Below are 26237 nucleotides of genomic sequence, written 5' to 3' on the forward strand. Positions count from 1 at the left end.
TAACTGACCTTTGCCTTACCTGACTGGTTTTCAACAATATGCACCCCCTCTTCCTCCACTGTTTGGCCTACCTAACACCAATTCCAGGAAAGCCTACTGTTCTTTCCGAGCAAGGAGGCTGGGATGCCTTAGCTTTACTTAATCTACCTTGAGGGAGGGACAGTTCTTCCCTCAAGCATATTTTTATTTAGAAATTGTTTCATTTGGACATCTTTTAGATCATGGAGGTGCTTTTTATGTTTTACTGAACATACAACTTCAGGGATGGGCCACGAAACTAGGAGAGTATCCACATTTAATTGCCTAATGCCTCCCCAAAAAGTATTTTTGCTTTAAAACAAAGTAGAAATGTCGTATGTTTTTTGCTTTTTCATTTGGCCGAATCAACAGTGACTATAAACCAAAAAATGAGCTAAATAAATCAAAACTACTTTCTTCTAGAGGTTTATTTTGCATTAAACAGTTGAAGACAGATTACAATGAGACATTGTACAAAAAGACTAGAAAATAATTTAAGAGGGTATTTTAAGCATGGGATTCTGACACACTCATAAACGTGTTTGCTCCCAAGCTCTTACTACAGAGAATAAGGTTTTTCTCCATCAAAAATAACCCAAGTTACACCAGTAAATCTTCCCAGTTCTGAAAATCTGAAGCAACTGATAGATACTCCATTAAATGTAGAAACATTGTCTACTCAAAATATTTGTAATATTATGCAGTGACAAACATTGCCCACATCTATACAGGGTTAACCATAGTTTTCAGCAAAGCAGCAAGTGCTTTACTGATTGTCTTTTTCAGTTTATAGATAACTCCAATTTCATGAAACCATACTGTACCAAGCCAGCAAATAGCCGCAGCCTCGCCAAGCCACGCCAACGGCAGGGATCCTATCTCCTGTCCTTTTTGCCAGCTTTCCTCTTTCCAGAGAGTAAGTGCTTGGGCTTCATATCAAACACATGTCTATCTGCCTCCCCTTTCTTCCCCAACCGATTCATCTTCTTCTGAGCTTTCTTCATCATAGTCTTGGCTTTCTTTACCATCTAAAAAGAAGAGAAAAAATTACATTCATTACTTAAAACCAATTTTCCATTCTGAAATTTAACTACTGGTGACAATGTTTCAATGGCTCAGGCCTGCTCCGTGAAGAGGCCCTGTTACATCTCTTTTCTCTTAGGCCCAGAACAGTATCTGCAGGAACCCAGTGAATATTTTTGTATAAAGACTGGTTAAAAATCATACCTAGGACAGGTTTTATAGCCAGGACTAGATACATTTTAGACCTAGAAGTTTAGAACACACCTGTCTAACTCCCTCTTACACAAGCCAGGTTTCACGATGGAAATGGCACAGGGGAGTGAAACTCAGGCTTCCACGAAGGAGACCTCGGCAGTTTATAAAGAGACTTTCTCTGGCACCTACATGTCCACAATGCTGAAACTACAAGTTTTTGTGTTTAATAAAAGGACATTTCAGCAAGAGAGACTGTACGTCTAAAGTGTCTTTGCCAAAAGACACTACAAATGAGCTAAATGTGACTCAAGTTCTCCATTTGGGGGGAAACATTCCTGCAACCGAAGGGTGAGCATGATCCACCAGTCAACCCAGCAGTTCCCATGGGCTTTCTGGGACTGGAGGACTCCTGGTGCTTAGCAGTGCTTGCTGGCCCTCTTCAGACAGCAGGGCCTGATCTCAGACTGCAGGTCCTGTCAACCGTGCTCTGCCCCCACTCTGAGGAAGGAAAGCTCCAGGGGACTGGTCCATCCAGGACAACTGTCCAGGGGCGTCTGCCTGCACTCTGGCCCAAGCTCTCCTCTAAAGGATGCCACAAAATGAGGGCACACAACCCCTGCCGTAGCCCCTGCAAATGACAGCCGCTGGTGTCTGCCCTGAACCCTGTGCAGTAAACAGCAGAGATTGTTATTTTATTCCATTACATGGCACAGAAACTGACCTTGACATCCCGAAGACCAGAAACGTCACGTGGAGTTCGAGAGCAACTCCGACTCCGACTCCGGGCCACAGAGGAGGGGGGAGCAGAGTCTTCCCGCTTTCTTTTCCTAGTGACACTCCGGGATCTTCTTGCCTGGACTGCGTAGTGGGCCTGCAAAGCAGGGAAAGCAACGCTCAGTGCTCAGGACCCCAGCCCCGCCTCTAGGCTCAGCAGCAGACATGAGGTCACCCCAGCAAGAGGGGAGGAGAGGAGTGTTTGAACCATTACCACATGGGCTAAAGATCTTGAAAATATACACAGTATTTTCATATTAGTGATATTTTCCATGTCAATTTCACATTAGTAACAATTTCACATTAGTTATTGGTCAAGTATTGTTATTTGCTTAACAGAAGCTGCTTTATGTAAGAAAGCCGACTTTAACTCCACTTAAACTCAAACTCTCATTTAAAAATGATTATTAGAGTATCACATCACAATTTATATTTCAGACATAAATAAAGCTCTCTCCCTCATCGCCCCATTTTTGGGGTTACTGATACGAACACAAAGGGACAATCATCAGACAGAAACTGCAGACTACACATCTAGAGGACAGGGTCTGCAGCCACATCCAGGCACATCACGGCACTGCCTCATGCTGCCTGTGGATTTTTTTCTTTTTGAGACAGAGTCTTGCTCTGTCACCCAGGCTAGAGTGCAGCCTCAACCCACCACTTCAACCCAGACCCAGGGTCAGGGAATCCTAAACCCACCGCTTCAAACCAGCTCCAGGGCCAGTGAATTCTCAAACCACCACTTCAACCCAGACTGAGGGTCAGGAAATCCTCAAGCCATCACTTCAACCCACACCCAGAGCCAGCAAAAATCTCAAGAGAAAAACTGGAAGCTCTCATTGCTTTTAGCTATAATTTCCCACGGCTTTCCAGGACATTGGTTTTCTTTTTTTTTCTTTTGAGAGAGAGTCTCGCTCTGTTGCCCAGGCTGGAGTACAGTAGCACAATCTCAGCTCACTGCAACCTCCACCGCCCGGGTTCAAGCAATTCTCCTGCCTCAGCCTCCTGAGTAGCTGGGATTACAGGTGCATGCCACCATGTCCCGCTGATTTTTTGTATTTTTTTAGTGGAGATGGGGTTTCACCATACTAGCCAGGCTGGTCTCAAACTCCTGACCTGATGATCCACCTGCCTCAGCCTCCCAAAGTATTGGGATTACAGGCGTGAACCATGGCGCCCAGCTGGTTTTATTAAAAAGGTGAATCCAGCCACATGAACACGTGAACCGCCCCCCACACTCACGTTGTCTTTATCGTCCATGTCAACACCAAGACTACGCATCTCATTCTCCAAAACTGTCCTCTGAACCTGAGAAGAAAAAAATGACCTATTTTCTTTAAGTAAAATTAGTTTGATGAAATGTTGAAAAAACTTCATAGGAAAAAAATATATATATATATACACACACATATATATATATATTCCAACAATTATTTTAGAAGTTGTAATTTTTACTGGGCCTTGCTTTCATGTTTTTGGATAGCTCAATTAAATCCCATGAAAACTAACATTTATGGAGCAATTGCTGTGGTAAGACATGGCATATCCTCCACGTCTGTCTACTCTTCACCACAACATGGGAGAGAGTGACCGTCTCCATTACAGGTGAGACACTAAAGCTGAGGTTAGCAAGGTGGCCTAAGACAAAGGCAGTGTGCCAACCTCTCTCCTCCCAGGGATGGCTGAGCCCCACCCAGAAAAGTACAAAAATGTCCAAGTCCACCATAACCAGTCACTTGCCACCATACGAAAACGATGTATCCTGAATGTCAAGTTGCTTCCCCTCCAGTTACATGTTAACTGCCCTCTACCTGGTCTTTCTTTTGCCCCATCCCACCCTGCCACAGAGCCAACAAACTGCCTTTTGAGTCAGGTTCCTGTAAATTGCTAAAGAGTCCAGATTTAATGCAGCAATTAAAGAGCAAGAAAATCAGCCAGGCGTGGTGGCTCATGCCTGTAATCCCAGCACTTTGGGAGGCCAAGGTGGGCAGATCACTTGAGGTCAGGAATTTGAAACCTGCCTGGCCAACATGGTGAAACCCCGTCTCTACTAAAAGTAAAAAAAATTAGCCGGGTGTGGTGGCAGGTGCCTGTAATTCCAGCTACTCAGGAGGCTGAGACAGAAGAATCACTTAAACCTGGGAGGTGGAGGTTGCAGTGTGTCAAGACTGCACCACTGCACTCCAGCCTGGCCAGCACAGAAAGGCTCCGTCTCCAAAAAGAAAAAATAAGAACAGGAAAATGTTAACTGATTGCCTTAAACACTGATGCCTTGAACAGATAAACAATTTTTATCTGTACAACTGCAAAATGACTGGATCCATAACAGTGCTAAACTCGAAGCTGAAAGTCACCAAGAAAGGACACAGTAACCAGAATATAAAAGATCAGGACGTGAGCCATACTGCAAATCCACATACACCAACAAAAGAAGAATGTGCAATCTTATGGCCATAAATGGTAAATAATGGCCATAGATTTATTTAGCAATGTTACACAGGAATCCAATTTGCAAAAAATAAATCACATCTCTTTAGAAAGACACAAACTTGCCTTCTTAGCAGTTCGAGGCATCCTGGGTCCCTGTGTATTCTTTTCTTTGGACTCCAGAATTTTCAACTTCTTCTTCTCTCTAATCTGCTTTGCCAGCTGTCGAATCTCCAGCATCTCCTCATCTTCACTCTCAGAGTCACTGTCATACTCTCCAGCAGTTGTTCTCAGCTCTTCTTCTTTTTCTAATTCTTCCAATTTCTTTTAAAATAGAGTTGTAATTAATCAAAATTAACAGTGCACAAAGTCCTAAGTGAGTGAGTGTGGCAGCATGTGTAGGAGAGCTGTTTCCCTGCCTCGGAGGATGGAGTGAATGCCCTGGTCCGGTCCCACCTGGCCCTGCCTATCTATGCACAGTGTAGCTCACAGGGCGGGTTCCATGATGAAAATGGACACCACATGAACACCAGCTGCCAGCAAGTCAGTAACTGCTGTGCACCATTTTCCTTCTTTAAAACAATGAAACTCCAAGGCTTAAAATGTGCAGAGACCGCCCCCCTGACTTCCAATGCTCCCAGCAGACACACAAAAGGAGCTTAGTCCTGAGAAACAGAATTCGTGCCACGTCCCATGTATCCGTTCTAACCTCACCGCAGATACCGCCTCACTGGCTACTTTTTTCATATGACAAAAATGACAAGGAAATACATGCAAGTTCATCACACCCTAATGAAGCAACCTGGTCAGGAGCCCAATAGGCAGATGTGCCTGTGTGAGACTCTGCCCAGGAGCACAGAGGGTGAAGTTGGGCGGCCAGGCCTCACAGAAGGGGATGACATGGTCACAGTTGGATCGGAGGAGGGGAGAACCAAGGCTTCTCTCGCCCAGGAGCGTGGACGGCAGAGGGAAAAGGCTGGGAAAGCAGGTGGCCACTGTAGTCAGTGAGGGCGCAGGCTGGACGAAGGCCCCAGCAGTGGCGAGAGCAGATGCCCTGAGGTGACTCCTCGGGCACCAACAGAATTGAGATACTGCCCCAGAATCTGCTATGGAGGTGCAAGGAGCACAGAGACACGAGACTGAAAACATGAACTAGACTACCGAGCGCCTACGGGAACCACGGGGTGGAAACAGGACACGCAGCCGGCAAGTACTGTACGTAGCATTTTCCAAAAAGCTCAACTAAAAGAAAAAGACAGGATAGCAACTAATGGGGGACATGTTTAAGTATGTTTTTGTTTTTTAAAAAGATGAATAAAACTTGTGAACATTTATATGCTAAGAAAAAGCAAGTAGGGAGGGGAGTGAGGCAGGAAAAAGATGTGACAGAGCAGAGCTCCCGAGAAAGAGGGCCCAGCACAGAGCCCAGCACAGAGAGCCCAGCCAGTGCCAAGTGTTTCCACCAGAGTCTCGGGGTGCAAAAGAGGTGCAGGAGAATGAAGGGGACGGGCACAGCGTCTCCATCAGAGTCTCGGGGTGGGGAAAGTAGTGCGGGGGCAGAGTCTGGATGGAGGCAGTGGGTGTAGGAGAATGAAGGGGACAGGCACAGCAGTACTCAGCCAGGGCGGAGGGTCTCCACCAGAGACCCAGAATGGGGAAAGTGGTGCTCGGGCAGAGTCGGGATGGAGGCAGTGGGTGTAGGAAAATGAAGGGGACAGGCCCGGTTGAGCCAAAGCTGTGCTGCTATCTTCCAGCAGTAACATTATAATTTAAAAAAAAAAAAAAACCCACAATTTAAAAAGTGACACAAACCTTCATGATGGCTGGATCAATATAATCAGCTATATTATGGCCTTCCCAGATTTCTGGTATCTTATCATGTTTTTCAGACGAATTCATTAAATCCCAGTACTCTAAAGTTAGAAAAAAGTGGTCACATTTACAGTAGCTTTTAATTTCTTCAAGTACTATGTGCGTAAAATGAGTTGCGACTGATGGTAAGTCATGTGACTCCACCGCATGAGAGCACTGCATGCAATTCCACGTGCGGTGCCGTGTACAGCATCACCCTTATTCAACACCCACATGCGCAAGAACTACAAAAACCACCCTACCATCCCAAAACAACAGAAAATAATGGAAGAACTCTCACTGAGTGCTGTCAACTTTTTTTTGAGACAGAGTCTCGACTCTGTCATCCAGGCTAGAGGGCAGTGGTGTGATTTCTGCTTACTGCAGCCTCAACCTCCCGGACTCAGGTGATCCTCCCACCTCAGCCTCCGATGTAGCTGGGACTATAGGCATACATCACCATGCCCGGCTGATCTTTGTATTTTTTTGTAGAGACAGAGTTTTGCCAGGTTGCCCAGGTTGGTCTCGAACTCCTGAGCACAGGTGATCCAAAGTGCTGTGATTATAGGCATCAGCCACTGCACCTGGCCCTCAGGATACAACTTTTACTCTTCAAGAAATTAAAAGTTGATAAATAGGCTAAAACACTTTTACTCATTAAAGTCTTTTTCCACTTTTCTGAAATATTTCATGTGTAATCGGCATTTTAAAATAATGACCACACTCTGGCCCTTACTCTGAAGATCCAAAATATAATCATCTCCCATTTCCAGCTCAAGATCTCGTTCCTGCAATGGAAAGAGAAATTATCATCAGCTTCATTTTGCCTTTCAGTGCTCTGCCCCTTCTTGTCTTATGAAACCACCTTTCTCCAGCTTCTCACTATCAGTAGGCTCACCTTCCATGACCTTTAGTCCTCTGCCCCTTCTTGTCTTATGAAACTGCCTCTCTCCAGCCCTCTCACTATCAGTAGGCTCACCTTCCATGCCCTTCAGTGCTCTGCCCCCTTCTTGTCATATGAAACCTCCTCTCTCCAGCCCTCACAGTATTAGCAGGCTCACCTTCCTTGACTGGTAGGGAGGCTGTTTCTGGCCATCTGTGGACTGTCTGTCCTACTCATTCATTTTGTTCTTCCCTCAAGCCAGAGCTCCACGAGAGGGGCTTCTGCGGGGGGCTCACTGCTGTGTCCACAGCCTGACACCTGGACACCCGCGGCTCCGCTTCAATGCCCCAGGCCCCTGCCCGCCCCCATGAGAACTCCAGGTGAGAGCTCCGGCAGCATACCCTCTTTTTCTTGGGCTCCTCCATTTCCATTCTCTTCCTGCGTGCCACCACTCCTTCAGGGATGAAAGGGGGCCTCTCCTGAGAAGACATCAAGTAAGTATTTACGTGGAACGCCTGCTGAATGAGATACTTACAAAACCAAAAAAGTAGAAGCAAATTCCCTATATGCAAGGGGAAGAGAAGACCACACCCAGACCAATTAATACCAACAGATTATTTTAGGGGAGAGGAGTCAGTTTCAAGGTCAGTTTGAGCACGGAGACCAGGAGGACTCCACAAACTGATCCCAAAGTTTATTCAGGAAAAAATGAAATCATGATTATCGTGAAAAATTATGGAAGAAAGTGATAAGAAATAACGGTGGATCAACAAATTAAAGAAATTTAGACATAAACTCAAGTGCATATAAGAATTCAACAGAAAGATACGACAAATATTCAATACTCAGGTCAGAATGACTTAGCAATGAATGATAGACCTTTCTATGCATGATGCAAACCTCAACAGTCAGAAATAAAATATTAATATATGTTAATAGTTCAAAAATGTACAACTCATTTGAGGTTAAAAAGGCAAGTGACAGAAAGAGAAAAAAATATTTATAATGTATCTGACAAGTATCCAACCTTTTTAATATAAAAATAACAAATCAGTGAGTAAAAAATAACCTAAAGAACTGAAAAGGCCAATAAGCAGACAAAAGCACTTACCCGCACCCATCGTTACAGAAACACACAACAATAAAACCATTTTTACACCACAAGATGGACAGAGTTAGCAACCAACCGCATCGAGGACATAAGGAAAGATACAGCCCCCAATGCCAGTGAAGCACAAACCAGGAGGGAGTTTGTGGGACAGCAACATTGTCAGCACCACATCGTGAAGTCCAGACACATTTGCAATAAAACATTAAGACACAGCACAATGATGTGCACCCATCCACAAAGGACAAATAATTAAAATCTATTATTTACATTTTTTTAAAATAGAGACAGGATCCCACTATGTTGCCCAGGCTGGTCTTGAACTCCTGGGCTTAAGTGGTCCTCCCACCTTGGCCTCCCAAGTGCTGGGATCACAGGCATGAGCCACCTCACTCGGCCAAAGAAATCAAAATTTAGAGAATAAAACAGATTTCCAGCTGTGTTTATAGACTTTTTAAAAATTAAGCTTCTATCAGAAACATTTCTAGAAGGATAAACTAGACTAACGGTGATGCGTCATGAAGTGAGAAGCGGGTGCCACACGGCACTTTGCACTTTTCTCCACCTTCTTGATTCTTTACACAAGAAGGTGAAACTGAGGCCCACCCACAATATCCACCAGTGTGTGTGTGAAACTGGATCTGAGGCTTCTAGAAAAGGCCCATGGAGGGCATCTGTCCCAGGGTAAGCCGTCTTACCTTATCGTCCCTCCTGGTTGGGACAGCCAGGTGTAGTCTATTCAGCACCTCATTCACTTTATTTCCCTTCATTTTGGTTTCCACTCGATGAGCCAAAAGCCTATCGCAAGCCTAATAATGTAAAAAGCAAAGTCACCAACGCATTCTACAGCAGCTGCTTTAGGCTAAAATTGTCTGGGGTGGGAACAGCAAAGCATCCCCTCAAACCACTGTCCACTGGGGAAAGTGGGTCTTGGAGGGGTCTCTCTTCATGCCACTCATCTCGCTTCTGTGAGGGCTCCAAGTGTTAATAATGTCTAGAAAGAAAACTCTTATCCCGACAACTGACTTTAATCAAACAAGAGAAAGACAGTAAAAAGACTGATACCTGACTTAAGGCAGCACTGACCTCTGTTTTAACTTTAATAACACCTTCCTCAGTCAAGGTGCTGGTCTCTATTACAGGGAATCCTTCAGCCTGCAAATTTGTAAATATTTTCTGGGAATGCAAAGAAAAAATGAGAGATATATTATTGATTTCCAGTTCCCGACAGAACAAACTGTAGAGTTCTGCAGATGGAGGTTGCAAATGTGAACTGTTCAACATATGTGGCTGTTTCAAACTCTTAAAAAACAGACATATCCTAAAAAGTTCCTTTCCTCATATTCTTCAATGATTAAGAAAATACAAATGACATCAACAAGATGGCCAACTAGTAGCCCCTCACATCTGTCCCCAAAACAAAGGTAGTCAGAATAACGAACGACTACATATGAATAACTGAGGCAGAGCTCCACGGGGTATCACAAACCCTGGTGAGCACAGAAACACAAGACAGTGAAATACAGCCCAAAGAAAACGCTGGGCCTCCAGCAACCCACCCCACAGCTGTGATGCGATGGGACCCAGGAGGAAGGTCTCCCAACAGTGAGGGGTAGGCAAGAGGATGCCAGCAGCCCCCACCACCATTGTGGACACCCAGATCCCTCACCACTGGCGTCCCCCGGCATCCTCACAGCTGCACTCCCTCCACAGAGGAGCTGACACTGGGCCCTGTCTATTGGGCCCATGTGGCGACTATGCTCTGCCATCTTGGAGTTGGAACTACAGTTGGAGTGTGTTTTGTTCAGGGTAAAGTACCCACAGATCCCCTTCATCTCTGAGGCTAAGCTGCCTCGAAGCCACCCAAACCTGGTGGCCCACCATCCCTGTGCCAGCTGCCAGCAGCTGCTATACCCTTCCCAGCAGGGCTGGGTGAAGGTGGAGCCAGTCCACCTCCCCTTGCTCCAGGACCCAACAGTACCCTGCCTCCTGGAAAATAGCACCTGGCCTCTCACAGCATCCCTGTCTCCCTGCTGCCTAAGCTGAAGCAGCGCCCTCCCTCCTGGGAAATGCCCAGAATGGTCATGTATCCCAGCACCTACGCTGAAGAGGTACCATGTATCCCAGGGAAACAGTGCCTGGGCTGCCCAGAAAAGTCACACCCCTCAGGCCCACACTGACCAGCCATGCACCATGGGGAGGAGCTGACATCATACTCTACATCCCTGGGAAACAGAGCAGGGGCTGAGCAGAGGCACCTGCCCCACCATGCAAACAGCTCCAGAACCTGCTCTAACCCTAGAGCTGGACTAACCCTACAGTCTGAGCTACAGAGACACGACTCTTTCCAGGAAGTGGAGTCGCTGCTGTACTCCTCCCTGTCCTGCAGGGCCCAAATGACAGCTGGACTGGTCCATTCTGGGGTCCTTGCTGCCACCGCACAGAGTCTGGGATACTGTTGGGCCCCACCATCCCAGGGTCCAGAGTTACTACTACACAGTGCCTCATCCCCTCGAGTTGACACTAAGCCCTCCCTACTGGCTCAGGCTTCTGAAGTGCAGCTGTACCTGGCTTCCCAGGCTCAAACTTCCAGAGTGCTTCTTCCCAGGAGTCAGGCTAGGACTCCTTACCCTATGGGTGGAGTCACAGCTACAACCTGGCCCCGGGCCTAAGCTGCTAGGGGTGCTTCAGAGTCACAGATCCACCACAGAGAACAAACTTGCACCCCAAGGCCAGGTACCATGACAGGTACACAAGGCCCTAAGGCTAGAACCCCAGTCCCACAGCAATCTGGGTACCGGCAGCTAGAACCCAGTACTGTGGCAGCTACTTACAGACCATGTCAGACATGACACCAAGAGAGATCCCCTCAGCTAAGTCCGTCATTGTGGGGAAAACAAGAATAGCAGGACCCCAAAAGCACTTTACACCAAGGATATTAAAAATGTACATCGCCACTGGCACAAACTTCCAGAGCTGAGGCAACTGAGCCACCCACAGTTATTGCTGTCATTTCATGGAGGTGAGGAAGCTGCACAGAAATGATGTCACTGCTCCTATCCAGAATGAGTCACGGTCCCTTCCAAAATGGCACACTAAAACCCAAGTGAGGTGAAAATCTTTCTCCATGAAAACCACTCCAGAAGAAAGTATAAAAGAGGCCGTCGTTCTACTAGATGCACAAACATCAACGCAGGGACACGAGAAACATGAAAAAGCAAGGAAATCAGAAATCATGAAAGGAATACAGCTCTCCAGAACAGACCCTAATGAAAAGGAAACCAATGAATTGCCAGAAAGAGAATTCAAAATAATTATTTTTTGAAGAAAACTCAATGAGAAACAAGAAAATATAGACAGACAATTCAACAAAATCAAGAAAATGATTTCATGATATGAACAAGAAATTAAATTGAGACAAAAATTGTAAAGAAAAGAGCCGACTACGTGCGGGAAGATGGCGGAGCCGGCAGCCAAGTCCGTGCTGTTTGTGTGTCTGGGTAACATTTGTCGATCACCCATTGCAGAAGCAGTTTTCAGGAAACTTGTAACTGATCAAAACATCTCAGAGAATTGGAGGGTAGACAGCGCGGCGACTTCCGGGTATGAGATAGGGAACCTCCCTGACTACCGAGGGCAGAACTGCATGAAGAGGCACGGCATTCCCATGAGCCACGTTGCCCAGCAGATTACCAAAGAAGATTTTGCCACATTTGATTATATACTATGTATGGATGAAAGCAATCTGAGAGATTTGAATAGAAAAAGTAATCAAGTTAAAACCTGCAAAGCTAAAATTGAACTACTTGGGAGCTATGATCCACAAAAACAACTTATTATTGAAGGTCCTTATTATGGGAATGACTCTGACTTTGAGGCGGTGTACCAGCAGTGTGTCAGGTGCTGCAGAGCGTTCTTGGAGAAGGCCCACTGAGGCAGGTTCGTGCCCTGCTGCAGCCAGCCTGACTAGACCCCACCCTGAGGCCCTGCGTTTCCCAGTCAGTGTGTAATAATCTTCCAGAGCCCAAAGCCCCAGCTCTTTGTTCAGTTGACTTACTGTTTCTTACCTTAAAAAATAATTGTAGGTGGAAATCAGCTGTGATTGGCAGAGGAATAAATAAAACCCTTTGATTTAAAAAAAAAAAAAGAGCCAAACAGAAATCCTGTAGCTGAAAAATTTAATGAATGAGATAAAAATAAAATAGACAGTTTTGTTTTTGTTTTTTAATTTCTTTTTTTTTTTTTTTGAGACAGAGTCTCGCTCTGTCGCCCAGGCTGGAATACAATGGCATGCTCTCAGCTCACTGCAACCTCCTCCTCCTGGGTTCAAGTGATTCTCCTGCCCCAGCTTCCCGAGTAGCTGGGATTACAGGTGCTTGCCACCACGCCCTCCTAATTTTTGTATTTTTAGTAGAGACAGGGTTTCACCATGCTGGCCAGGCTGGTCTTGAACTCCTGACCTCAGGAGTTTTCTTTTTATCGAGCCTGCTTCGGCCTCCCAAAGTGCTAGGATTACAGATATGAGCCACCATGCCCAGCCCAACAGAGAGTTTTAACAGCAGACTGGATAAACAAAAAGAAAAAAATCTCTGTCATTTGAAACTACCTAGTCAGAAAGAAAAAAAGGAGTAAGAATGAAAAAGGATGAAGGAAGCCTAAGAGATTTACAGGATAACATTAAGTGAATACATGTTAGTATTATGGGAGTTCAAGAAGAGAAGGGAAAAGGCTTAGTAACCTATTTATTGAAATAGGTGAAAACTTTCCAAGACTGAGGAGAGGCATGGACATCTAAAACCAGGAAGTTCAAAGTTTCTCAAAGAGTCAACCTAGAAAAGTCTTCCGCAAGGCACACTGTAGTCAAACTGTCAAAAGTCAAATATAAAAAAATTCTAAAAACAGCAAGAGAAAAACTTAAAGTTACATATAAGATTCCCATTAGACTAACAGCAGATTTCTCTGCAGAAACCTTACAGGCCAGGAGAGAACAGAATGATACATATTTGAAGTGCTGGAAAAAAAAAAAAAAAGAAGAAGACTGCCAGCCAAATATACTACATCCAGCAAAGCTACCCTTCAGAAATGAAGGAGAAATAAATTATTTTCCAGAAAAGCAAACACTGAGAGAATTCATCACTACTAGACCAGCCTTACAAGAAATGCTTCAGAAAGTCCTACATCCGGAATAGAAGACAATAATCACAATCATGAAAACATGAAAGAGCATACGAGAAATTCACTTAACCTGTAAAGACATACATAGACTGAAAACGAAGAAGAGATGCAAAAAGATACTCTACGCAGGAAACCAAAGGCAAGTAGGAGTAGCTATACTTGTATCAGTTAAAGCAGATTTTAAGTCAAAAACAGTAAAAAGAGACAAGAAGGTCATTATATAATAATAAGAGGGTCAATAATACTTGGGGACATCAACACTCGACTCTCAGCATTAGACAGATCCCAGGCAAAAAAGAATCGACAAATACTGGATTTAAAGTGCACTGTAGGCCAAGCATGGTGGCTCACGCCTGTAATCCCAGCACTTTGGGAGTTCGAGGCAGGTGATCACTTGAGATCAGAAGTTCAAGACCAGCCTGGCCAACGTGGTGAAACCCCATCTCTGCTAAAAATACAAAAAAATTAGCCGAGTATGGTGGCATGCACCTGTAATCTCACCTACTCTATAGGCTGAGGCAGGAGAATCACTTGAACCCGGGAGGCAGAGGCTGCAGTGAGCTACGATCATGCCACTGTGATCCAGCCTGGGTGACAGAGCGAGACTCTGTCTCAAAAATAAACAAACATAAATAAAGCGCACTGTAGACCAAACATCTATAGCACATGTCATCCAGCTGCTGCATAATACACATTCTTCCCCTTAGTGAATGGAACATTCTCCAGGATAGACCGTATGTTAGGCCACAAAACAAATCTCATCAATTTTTAAAACTTAAAATCATGTCAAGTATCTTTTCAGATTACAATGGAATAAAACTAGAAATCAATACCAAGAGAAACTTTCAAAACTGTAAAAAAAAAAAGAGGGGGAGGGGGAATTATACACATGTCCCAGAATGACCAATGGGACAATGAGGAAATTAAGAAGGGAAAAGTGATGCTGACATTACTGGTCCAGGACCACAATTTGAAAGCCACTCTACCAGCGCACGCTTCTAAAAGCATTTATCATAAAGGATGCCTATTGAAAAGGTTTGTAGAATTCAATTAGTTTGAAAAATTATGTCCCACAGTCACTGCCTGCCTCTTGGAGAAAGCTAGCAGACACTTATCACTTACAGATCCAGAAAGCCCCAAATTCCAAGAAACTTCTCCTTCACTCAGTCATTCGTTTCCCAAACTTATTTAATCACAGAACCTGTTTTATGAAGTAACACCTGTGAGCACTCTTCTCAAACAGCTCTCTCACAAGTAATCACATTTTCCAGAAGTCCAACCATCAAATACACATTTCCACACACTCGAGAATAAAGTAGGAATCCAGAAACCTATGTTTTTACTTCAGTTTGCCACTAACTAGGTTTTTACTATGTCACATCACTAAACCACTGAGGATCCTGTCTCAACTATAAAATACAACTGTGGACTAAATATTCCTAAAATTCCTTCTTCTAAACTTTGGCTGTCTGAGATGAGAATTCAAAATTAGTAAGTAAGAAATATTCAAAATATTAACATGATTTACCTGATCATCTTCAGAAAGTTCAGCTATTCTCTTCACATCACATTTGTTGGCTACAACTATAAGAGGCTAGGCAAGGAAGAAAAATAACGAAATCATTATTCTCATACTGCAGGATATGAAGGAAAACATGAGTGACCACACTCACCTTGTTGATGAAGAGAGGTCTGATGTTCTGGAAGAGTTCTAGCTGCTCCCTCAGCCCGTGCCCACACTGCTCAGACAAATCCATCACGTACAGGACCGCAGCACGGAGGTGGGCCAGGGCAGTGATGGCCTGCATCTCAATGGTGTTCCTATCCTCCAGAGGGTGGTCCAGTATCCCAGGAGTGTCTACAACCTAAGAGAGCCAGACCATGTCACTGAAAGCACACTCACCCACGAGCTTCTTGTATAGCACATCCCAGAAGTCACTCACACACCCGACCAGATCTAATAATCTTAACGGGAGAATTTATTTAAAAAAAGTAGTCTCCCGGCCAGGCGCGGTGGCTCACGCCTATAATCCCAGCACTTTGGGAGGCCAAGGCGGGTGGATCACAAGGTCAAGAGATCGAGACCATCCTGGTCAACAAGGTGAAATCCTGTCTCTACTAAAAATACAAAAATTAGCTGGGCATGGTGGCACATGCCTGTAGTTCCAGCTACTCGGGAGGCTGAGGCAGGAGAATTGCTTGAACCCAGGAGGCGGAGGTTGCGGTGAGCCGAGATCACGCCATTGCACTCCAGCCTGGGTAACAAGAGCGAATTTCTGTCTCAAAAAAAAAAAAGTAGTCTCCCAAACTGAACATGATAAAATAAACAAAGCAGTCAGAGAAAAGTACACACTACTTAAACATCAAAAAAGCGGGGAGGAACCTTGTAGAGCTCAACGAAATGCTAGCCACACCCTTACGAGAAATGACTTCTCTTTTTACTAGTGACGTTATAAATACAAAAACTGGGATAACTGAGAACCCTCCCATGTCTTAGTTATTACTTTCTTCGCAATTTATAAAATTACAGTGTGAAAACACTGCTTCGTGCTTATTATTATTTTTTTTTTTTTGAGACAGAGTTTCATCCCTACTGCCCGGGCTAGAGCTCAATGGTGCAATCTTTTCTCACTGCAACCTCCGCCTCCCAGGTTCAAGTGATTCTTCGCCTCAGCCTCCTGACTGGCTGGAATTACAAGCACCCGCGACATCTGGCTAATGTATTTTTTGTAGAGACAGGGTTTCACTATGTTGGCCAGGCTGGTCTCAAAATCCTGACCTCAGGAGATCCACCTGCCTCAGCCTCCCAAAGTGCTGAGATTACAAGTATGAGCCACTGCGCCCCCGCCTGCTTCATGCTTTTAAACTGTATTCATGCCATTTCTGGTAACAGAGTTAGAAATGACACAAAGATGGCCGGGCGTGGTGGCTCACGCCTGTAATCCAAGCACTTTGGAGGCCAAGGCGGGCGGATCACCTGAGGTCGGGAGTTCAAGACCAGCCTGAGCAACATGGTAAAACCCCGTCTTTATAAAAATAAAATAAAATAATTAAAAGCCAGGATATAAGTCACTCTTGGGAATAGTGACTGAAGGGGAGAATTTAAAAAAGAGAGTGTTCAGGTTGTTCCCACTCTTCCATCACTGGGCCCTGGGTTCATAGTGTATGCATTTTGTAAAAATGTTTCAAGCTGTTTTTAATGATATATGTGTGTAAAATTAAAAACAAGAGAAATGACACAAAGAGAATTTCATTTTACATTAACAAAATGCAGAAATCCACACTGGCAGCTGGCTGCTTCCCCTGAATTATTTCAGAGACATGTGACCTGTTCTTATGCATCCCCAGAGCTCAGATGAGTTTTCTTTATCATGATGGAGAAATTTCAAGTTCTTGATAACCCTAGATAAACCAAGATATTTGTTCTGTTTAAAGACAAGACTCTCGTCAGGCACGGTGGCTCACACCTGTAATCCTGGCACTTTGGGAGGCCGGGGTGGGTGGATCACCTGAGATCTGAAGTTCAAGATGGGCCTGACAACATGGTGAAACACCTTCTCTACTAAAAAAATTACAAAAATTTGCCCGGCATAGTGGTGTGCACCTGTAATCCCTGCTATTTGGGTGGCTGAGGCAGGAGAATCGCTTGAACCCAGGAGGTGGAGGTTGCAGTGAGCCGAGATTGTGCTACGTCGCTTCAGCCTGGGCAACAAGAGCGAGACTTCGTCTCAAAAAAATAAAATTAAATTAAAAAAATAAAATAAAAAGAAAGTCAAGACTCTCACCTGCCAACGTAGATACTTATAATCCATGTGCCCGACAAACAGAGACTTGGTTGTGAACGCATAGGGCTGGACATCCACATCTGCTCTCGTCACCTGAAACAGCAGCGAGAACTTTCAGAATCACCTTGCTTCCTCTCTGTGTAAACATGGCATCTGCGTGTTCATAAGACTAATTGTTAGGAAAAAACCACAGAAGAACCACCTAGAGAACTAGTTACAATTCAAATTCTGTTTCAGTTGATCTGGGCTGAGGCCTAAAATAAAAAAATAAAAATAGAAAGGAAAACACCCCAGAAGAAACCTCACATGATACAACTATACCAAAACAGGAGTTACCAACTTTGATAAATGGCCTGGTACCTCTCCCTTCACACCACCAGGCCCAGGACTGGGGCATGAGGACAGCATGAGGGCTGGCGTTCGGAGGCCGCCACCTCCCTCACCCTCCCATGTCCTGCCCCACACCTACAATGCCCACAGAGTTCTCAGTGATGACAGATGTTCTGTCTGTGCTGCCAACTAGGGCCTACCCATCACACATTGCCCGCAAACTTTCAGTATGTAGCTAATGTGACTGAGGAGCTGGAATTTTCATTTTGCTGAATTAAACTACAATTTAACAAGCCACCTGGACCAGTGGCCACCACATCAGCCCCACGGCACTGGTTCATTGTGGCAGGTTCAGAGCTGACAAGCATTGGAAACATCAGGAGAGGAACATGAAAGGAGTGCTGGTCACCACGTCATAGCAACCTTGGACAAAAGAAACTTACAAATCTATTTCGAAGTAAAAGTGACCCTGAGGCTGGGTGTGGTGGTCCATGCTTGTAATCCCAGCACTTTGAGAGGCTGAGGCAGGGACGGCTTGAGCTCAGGAGTTTGAGATCAGCCCCTGGGGAATATAATGAGACTCCACCTCCACAAAAAAATTAAAAAATTAGACAGGTGTGGTGGCATGCACCTGTGGTCCCAGCTAGTTGGGTAGCTGGGGTGGGAGGATTGTTTGGGCCCAGGAGGTTGAGGCTGCAGTGAGCCATGACTGCACCACTGCACTTCAGCCTGGGGAAGAGAGCAAGACCCCATCTCAAAAAGAAAGGAAAAAAGAAAAAATTTAAACAAAAAGATAAAATTTTTTTTAAATTAAAAATATAGTGATCTTGGCACTCAGTAAGTCATAAAATTTGACAATTTTCTTGGCACATGAGCTGTGGCTGGTTGTAAATCCATATTTTAAAGTTGCTTTGCCTCTTCCTGGGTCCCTCAAACTCAGCCAAATTTTCCTGAAGCACTAAATGACTGAGTCCCTTAAATGTGACACTTGAATCCTAGTCAGTGAGTACACCCAAGGAAAAAGAGACACAGCATCTTTCCCCTCTGCTGGACCACATACTATTTCATGTGAAAGTTGACACAGCAACCAAGGTGTGTCAAGATTACCCAGAGGCAGCTGCAGATGGGCAGACCCCAGCTCGGTGAGTGTCATTTGCCACTGGAGCCCATCTGGCATCGCCATTCCAGGGCAGGTGAACAACACCTGTGAAAACTCTCCAGCTGTCAACAAAAATGCACTTACACATCTCAAATTCCTTAGAAATTATAGGACACACAAGAACCAAAAGTAATGGTTTCTGTAATAGTAATATAAATCTAGATACAAAGTCAATCCCCTCCAAGAGAACTCAGATGTACTCAGGCACTGGGGCCTCCTGCAGTCCAGGCCAGTATTGACTAAAGGACCAACTGGGAGGCCAAAATTATGACCAAGACCATTCTGAATCCCACACAGTCAGAATACAGTAACAATGAAGTGAAATGGCCAGAGGATTTGCTTTACAGTAAAAACCAGACCAACCTTATTGATGAAGCTGGACTTGCCTACATTTGGGTACCCACACAAAAGCAGAGTCCTGGTATTTGGATCAATGGTTGGCAAACGGGATAAATGCTGACGCACTATGAAAAGTTCAAATTGAAAAATTAAGACACTCAAAGCTTGAGATTTGCTTTACATTTTCCTTTGAACTTAGTTACAGTCCAGGCCTGTGGTGATATTAATTTTACTCCAATTTTTATAACGCAACAGTGATGGGGAAAATAGTTGCAGAGGGTACAGTATATATGTAGTACATTCAACAGTTATTTCCCAGGTTTGGCTGTACTAAGAATCCTAGTCCGCAGCCCTTCCAAGCCCATATTTTAACTCATCAGGTCAAAGGTAGGGCCAACAGCATGTCTGGAAGTGTCCAGACAATTCTCATCAGCAAGATGACATTAGGGAAACAGTGTACTTTGAAGCCTGCATGCCATGACGTTCTGGCTGAAACACGGGTTACTGCCATTCAGCCACCTCATCTGTAACAAACACAGCTCCAAGGTGGCACCCCTGGGCCATCACGCAGGCCACACAGATCTGTAGGAAAGCACCTGCAAAGCATCCAAGTATCATACATTTTGTTAAAAACTGCTTGCAAGATGCGGGAGGGAGAACAAAACTAAATGAGTCCAAATAATTTGTCATGTAAGAATACACACAAATAAACAGGCAAGTAACTGTTTCAATAGAATCCTACTAGAGTAATTCAGAAAGTACTACTGAATCAAAGTATTTTTTAAAATAAAAATGTCAACAATAAACTACAAGCCATCTTATTTTTTTATACTTTTCAGCATTTTCTCATGATTTTTTGTCTATACCTTACCTATTAAATACGAAATACATAAACTTTCTTTCGGCGCTATTAATTTGTACGTATTATATGTGCTAGCACTTTTTCAATAAAAACCAGCCTATTACTGTTTCTCATGGGTAAAGCTAGGAAAAATAACTGACCCTGTCATCTCCAAACTATGACAAAACAGACATCTCAAGAGTAAGTCCTCAACAAGGACACATCCTGTCAGCAGGACGCTATCACGGTTCCTGCAGATGTGTGACAAGCACCTTGCTCCAAATACTCCAAACTCTGCTTCTGCCTCTTGATCACGGTGCACATCCGCCCCAGGGCCGCACGCTTCAACTGCTTGCAGCGGTAGAGAGAGTCGCCGTACTTCATCAACCGCACATAATCTTTAGCAACACTTAAAAAAGTAAAAAATGTTACGTTTCTTTTCACTTTTGATAATAACTTAAAAGACACCACAGTAAAAAAAGTACCTTACTTGTCCACTAAATTTTTGGCAATATTTATTTGCCCCAGAGCCAACTTGTAGTGATCTTTGTCGTACAGAATATTCATCAAGTCTGCGTAGAATGGATGAATGTCCTGTAACAAACAAACAAAGGCGTACCATAGTCACTTTGGGCCAGCAGTTTCTCATCCCTCATAGAAGTGACACTTGAAGAACAATTTCCTGCCCTCTCTCTTCAGGCCTGCAGGGTCTCCTCCCCAGTTCTCTCTCCTGGCCAGGGGCTCTGTCTATTTAGCCCTCTGGGAAAACAAGCATCAGAAGGGATGTGGGCACCAGTGGTAGCTGCTGCCACCCACCTCCCTCCCTGTATGGCAGTGCAGCTGTGGGACCCAGCGTGACCAGCTCCCACCCTGCAGGCACCCTTCCTGCTGCTCAGGAACTCTGCACCAGAAATCCTTCCCTCTGCCTGACTATTCCCATCAGCCTAAAAATCTGCTGTTATTTCCCAAACTTTAGGAAAAAAATTTAAGCTCCCGTGACCCCCAAATCCTTCCAATTCCTTCTCTTTGCTCCCAAGAGGCACTGGGTCTCTCCTCTCCTCCCTATCTTGAAGCCACTCTCACCAGAATTCAGTGTCCACCACTCCATCTACACAGCCTACAAGCTCTCAAGGACCTCCCAATGACCACCTCTCACATTGTATCTCACAGACCTCTTGAAGCGATGGGGGCTGGCCCCGCATCCTGCCTGCAGCATCTTCCTCACAGCTTCCAGGGAGACAGTCTACCCTCTCTAAGTCCTGTGCTGGCTCCTGCTCACAGCGCCACCCGAAACATCCATGCTCCCCACAGCACCCTTCTTCCTACATTCCCTTCCAAGGTCATCTCAGAGAGATTTAAATGTTCCCTGTATTTTACTAGAGCATTTTACATCAACAGGCCAGCAGCATCTCGTATCTCACCAGTGCATATAAACTCAACCCAACTACCACCTCCTCCAATCCCATCTCCCCATGTTATCCACCACCCCTTGCCCTCCGGGGTCTCCGGGACCTCAGGCCCCTGAACCTGCTGCTGCTTTGACTACAGGCCTGATTCCCTCTCCCCGAGCAGATACTCCCCACTCCCCTTCCAGGGCTTCCCTGCACCTGTCCGACATGCTGTGTGTTTTCACGTTCACTACCCACCCCCACAGAATGAGAACAGGAGCCTTTATCATTTTATTCCTAGCGCTCATAACGAACCAGACAGATGAGAAGCATTCAATGAACGACAAGTTAATCTAACTCTCCACTCTGAAACTGTCCTCACATAACTAGCCCCGGCTTTAAAAGAGATAATAGAATGTTAATACATCTGAATTCTCCTACCTCTGATGTATATAATACTGAGGATGAAAAAGATAAAACTTCTTAAAAAGAACCACAAACATCTGATACTCAGTAGATCAAAATATGTTGTTTGCTAAGATCAAGTGTCTCCTAATACCAAATCAGTTTAGAATAATCTCTTTCTTAATCACTTTCCTTACCCCCAGGTACTCTCTCCCTTTCCCAAGAAACCATCCACTCATTCAAGAAGCATCTACTGAACAACTGTATCAAACCCTGGATAGATACAACCTAAGTGTCTGTCAATTCTAAATTCTAGCAGGAATTTTTGCCTTTTATTTTAAGCACTTTTGTCTTTTAGTAAGTCATTATTACTTGTTTAAATAAAAAGTACTGTCACAGAAGCCAAATGTTTTTCTCTGCCTCCACCTACCTTCAGGGACTATTCCGGGGCAATGGTAGATTTAGGCTTTAAGACTATACTGCTGATCCCCACACCCTTCACAACCTCAAGTAATCTTGCAACCACACTGCCCTATACACGGTGTCAAGGCTTTGTCAGCAGTGCCTGCCAATCAGTTTCTGCTCTTGCTTTTCTATAGCTCAACAGGCAGGCTGGGTATGGTGGCTAACGCCTGTAATCCAGCACTCTGAGAGGCAGACACAGGAGGATCACTTGAAGTCCGGAGATTAAGTCTAGCCTGGCTAACATGGTGGAACCATCTCTACTAAAATTACCAAAAATTCGCCAGGCATGATGGTGTGCACCTCTAATCCCAGCTACACAGGAGGCTGAGGCACACGAATCACCTGAACCCAGGAGGTAGGGGTTGCAGTGAGCCGACACTACGCCCACCACTACACTCCAGCCTCGGCAAGAAAGTGAGGCTCAGTCTCAAAGAAAAAAAAAGAAACAGGCAAACTGCAATGTGTGGCAGAGAAGGGAGCTCAAGGTTTCTGGCTTAATGAAAAAAGCATAGCTCCTCATGTGACCTTGCCAGAGAAGAACACAGTACTGAACTGACTGTCATCCACTAATGAAGCAACAAGGTCACAAACAGTGGTGGACTTTATGCCACTGACCCAAGCTGAGCTGAGGAGGGAAAAAACCCTTGAAAAGAGGGTGAAGGAGATGCACCAGCGAGCTGTCAGCTTCTGCGTTCCTAACCCACAGCTACCATTACCACTTGGGTTCACCCCTGCAAGCTCAGGGATTACACAGAAAGCCTGAGAAGCAGCTTTGTGCCCCCTTAGACAGGGTTTGGTTGGAGGAAAGAGAGACTATTAGAGAATCAAAAAACCCATATTCTGTTCCCACTTTTATTAATTCAACAAGATGGTTCATTGCCAGTAACTTACTGAGCAGTCTAAGTCAATTATCCTGTCTCCCTTTCTGTCACATGAGTACACAAAACTGGTTAAACACTGGTTCCCTGAAGGCTCATATTTACATAAACATAGAGTCCCCCAAGTCACTTACATCCAACTTAGGAAAATCTGTTAGAATTTGTGAAAGTCTATCATGGTAATTCTGTTGAGTAAATTTGACTTTTCTCATGTAAAAATGTCTAATGCGATGAATTTGGTAATGTTTATGAATAACGGTTGGAGTCTTTCGTTGAGTCTTCGACAATGTCAGGTCAATAAAGTCCTGCAATTAAAGAAAATAAGCCATAATTAAATCAAAAGTATCTACTTCTGATCCATTTATTTGAAACCCTCTTAAAACACTGACATCTTACAGTACTACGTATTTTAAATTACAAAATTTTACTCTAACTGTTTCATATACAACCTTGTTCATTTTTACAGTTTCTAGCCTTTAAGAAACACATGGCTGCTAAGATAAATTTTACCCCATAATTTCTTGGTGCTATCTTAATTTCCAAATACCTAAGAACCTTTGAAGCTTAAGTAGTCAGAGAACTCAACCATAAATTAGAAAAAACAGTTGAGAAAAAGAAACAATCCTCCCATTTCTTTACGCATATCTTGGACTTTGAAAATACATAAAATAACAGGTAAAACTAAAACCCACTGTTTAGAATTTCCTAAGAGCATGGAAGGGGACTATTTGAGGAGATGAAGGATTTTTAATGAGTTTCCCAGTGCAAAGAGTCAGCACTTCTCTTTAATAAGGATCCGATCCCAAGGATTTCTCAATCCGATGTATCTAGCCACTACCTAGGCACACAAAATTACTTGATCTTTTTTCTTGAACACTTTGATTAATTCAACAATTTGATTCAGTATTATTTCATACAAAGGTTGTTGGGATACTCAGGTGCTGAACATAATGAACAAGATACTGTCCCTTCAAGGAATTCAGGGTCCAGTGACAGAAGTATCGTACCAATCGTCTGCCAAGTATCGTACTATGAGGGGCACGCACATTCTCCCCTCTGGGCCTACACAAGATCTCCCCTACATTCTTCTGCACCTAATGGTATTCACACATCCTGAAGGAGGCACAGTTCAAATGTTACCTACTTCAGGAGGTTGCCCTTGACTCTCATACTAACCACAGCTACTTACACTCTTATCCTCTCCCAATCCATGTGTGTCCTCCATGATAACCATGTTTTATTTCTATTATGGTCAAAAGTGATTCTGCTTACCCCTCTTGAAAATGACTTCCAAATGACTTCCAGGTATTTTATGCATTTTTTGTAACACAGTACCTGATGCACAGGACAGGCGTTCACTTAACATCTTCTAGGACGAACTGAATCCCAAACTTTCCTGGTGTAATTTTTTTAAACTTCCAATTACCAAACAATTACCATCACCCTTTTCAGATAGGTAAAGTCATCTGTTCTCTAAAACACAAATCTTTCCACAAAACAGAAAACAGATGGTGTACTAATATATTCCAAAGTTCTCCACATAAGTCAATTACATTACCGAAGTTCATATAATCCAAAGAGCAAATTCCATCAACAAACTTGAGATATGGTTGATCAAAAATAAAAAGAAGATATGATTCCTGCACTGGAAAATACTACAATCTGGCTGGGAGTGATGGTTTACGCCTGTAATCCCAGCACTTTTGGAGGCTGAGGCAAGTGGATCACTTGAGATCAGGAGTTCGAGACCAGTCTGGCCAACATGGTGAAACCCCGTCTCTACTGAAAACACAAAAATTAGCCAGACCTGGCGGCGTGCGCCTGTAATCCCAGCTACTCGGGAGGCTGAGGCAGGAGAGTCACTTGAACCTGGGAAGCAGAGGCTGCAGTGAGCCGAGATCTGGCCATTGCACTCCACCCTGGGCAACAAGAGCAAAAAACTCAGTCTCAAAAAGAAAGTCCTGGCTGGGAGTGGTGGCTCAGGCCTGTAATCCAAGCACTTTGGAGGCCAAGGAGGGCGGATCACCTGAGGTTGGGAGTTCAAGTCCAGCCTGACCAACATGGTGAAATCCCATCTTTAAACAAATAAAAATTTAAAAAACAAAAAATAAAAAAAAGTCCTAATGCTCAACACTTTTTGACTCATTCTTGCCACACACACCAACGCTGTACGAATTTAGTCTGGGCCTGCTATAGACAGAAAAAGAACAGGAATTCCCAAATCCAACAGTGAAAGAGAATGATTTAAAAATTAAGAAATGTTAAATCACGAGAGCAACGAACCGAGGCTTCCAGAGAGAGGAGGGGGCTACGCCAAACCCAGAACCCAAAGGCTCATCATCAACCACCGAGTGCTTCTCCCTTACATGTCGGGGTCCGCCTCCACTCGCCCACCTCGTCACCTTTGGGGCCCCTCCAGAGAACCCTTCTGTAGGCGGACCTCGATCTCCGGGGACCCGGGTCTCTCTGGGCGGACCTCAGTCTTTGGGTGGACCCGGGTCTCTGGGGGGGTCCGATCTCTGGTGGACCCCGGATTCTGTAGGGGGAGGGGAAATGATCACGAGTACGCGGCCAGCAGGTCGGGCCCGGGAGCGGTCTCCCACGGCTACAGGTCCGGACACTCGCCGGCGACCCCGCTAAGTCGGAGTGGCCCTCCCGCAGCCACCTACCTTGGCGGACGGTACCACCGTAATTTTCTTGAAGTTGTAGTGCGCCATGCCGGCTGCCGTAAGCACGCGGGGACGGGGCACTCCCGGAACTTCCGCTATCGGGCGAAGGTGGGACTTCCGCCGACGGGCGCTGCTGGTGCGTCACTTCCGAGAGCTCAGCCCAACGTGTCCTGCGTCCTCTATGGCGCTTTCCGCGTCGCACAGCGCACCCACCCGGCCTGGAGGTCAGCCACGAAGGGCGTGTGGGGGCCCCGTGGGTGAGGGCGTCGGGGAGAGGACGCCCGGATTTTAGGGGGCGCGCGGAGACTAAATTCCTGCTGTGTAAAGCGAGGACTCCCGACAAAAACCTCCGGGTTTTTGGACGCGGGTTCAGGCCCCTAGCCACTGCCCTGGGCCAGGGTTGGGAAGTCTGGGGTCTTGGGATTTGGGTAATGCATGGGGGTTTAGGGGTTCAGAGGCTCTAGAGGATCCAGGAGTCTAGGGGTCCCGGGTCTCGGCGAGACACGCAGAGGAGGAGGGAA

At 45.0% G+C, this 26237-nt stretch overlaps 1 protein-coding gene and 1 pseudogene across 9 annotated transcripts; one reads left to right on the forward strand and one right to left on the reverse strand.

The window, feature by feature from the left end:
• Positions 1-356: 356 nt before the first annotated feature.
• On the reverse strand, positions 357-25835 carry GTPBP4 (GTP binding protein 4). 8 transcript variants are annotated; one of them, NM_001253779.1, is given in 21 exon segments: positions 357-1046; positions 1958-2107; positions 3256-3321; positions 4567-4764; positions 6253-6353; positions 7028-7079; positions 7576-7653; positions 8981-9091; positions 9369-9458; positions 14986-15051; positions 15131-15322; positions 17243-17335; positions 19095-19104; positions 19106-19137; positions 19139-19167; positions 19170-19175; positions 19178-19195; positions 20184-20320; positions 20402-20505; positions 23182-23352; positions 25717-25835. In NM_001253779.1, coding segments are annotated over 21 exon segments (1905 nt in total). In that variant the 5' UTR covers positions 25765-25835; the 3' UTR covers positions 357-893.
• Positions 11734-12419, forward strand: LOC144576873 (low molecular weight phosphotyrosine protein phosphatase pseudogene; annotated as a pseudogene). Its single transcript, XR_013519509.1, has one exon. The product of XR_013519509.1 is annotated as a low molecular weight phosphotyrosine protein phosphatase pseudogene (transcript).
• Positions 25836-26237: the final 402 nt, after the last annotated feature.

The sequence above is a fragment of the Callithrix jacchus genome, chromosome 7 (genome assembly GCF_049354715.1).
Source record: "Callithrix jacchus isolate 240 chromosome 7, calJac240_pri, whole genome shotgun sequence".
In the NCBI taxonomy this organism is placed as follows: Eukaryota; Metazoa; Chordata; class Mammalia; order Primates; family Cebidae; genus Callithrix; species Callithrix jacchus.

Bases quoted from the DNA above. Each gene is read 5' to 3' on its own strand.
- GTPBP4 (XM_054258404.2), bottom strand. From the start codon at position 25,764: ATGGCGCACTACAACTTCAAGAAAATTACGGTGGTACCGTCCGCCAAG. The intron at 6,354-7,027 runs GTAAGGGCCAGA...TTCTAACTTTAG, and splicing joins TTATATTTTGGATCTTCAGA to AGTACTGGGATTTAATGAAT. The intron at 4,765-6,252 runs GTTTGTGTCACT...CTATTTTAAAAG, and splicing joins TTGATCCAGCCATCATGAAG to AAATTGGAAGAATTAGAAAA.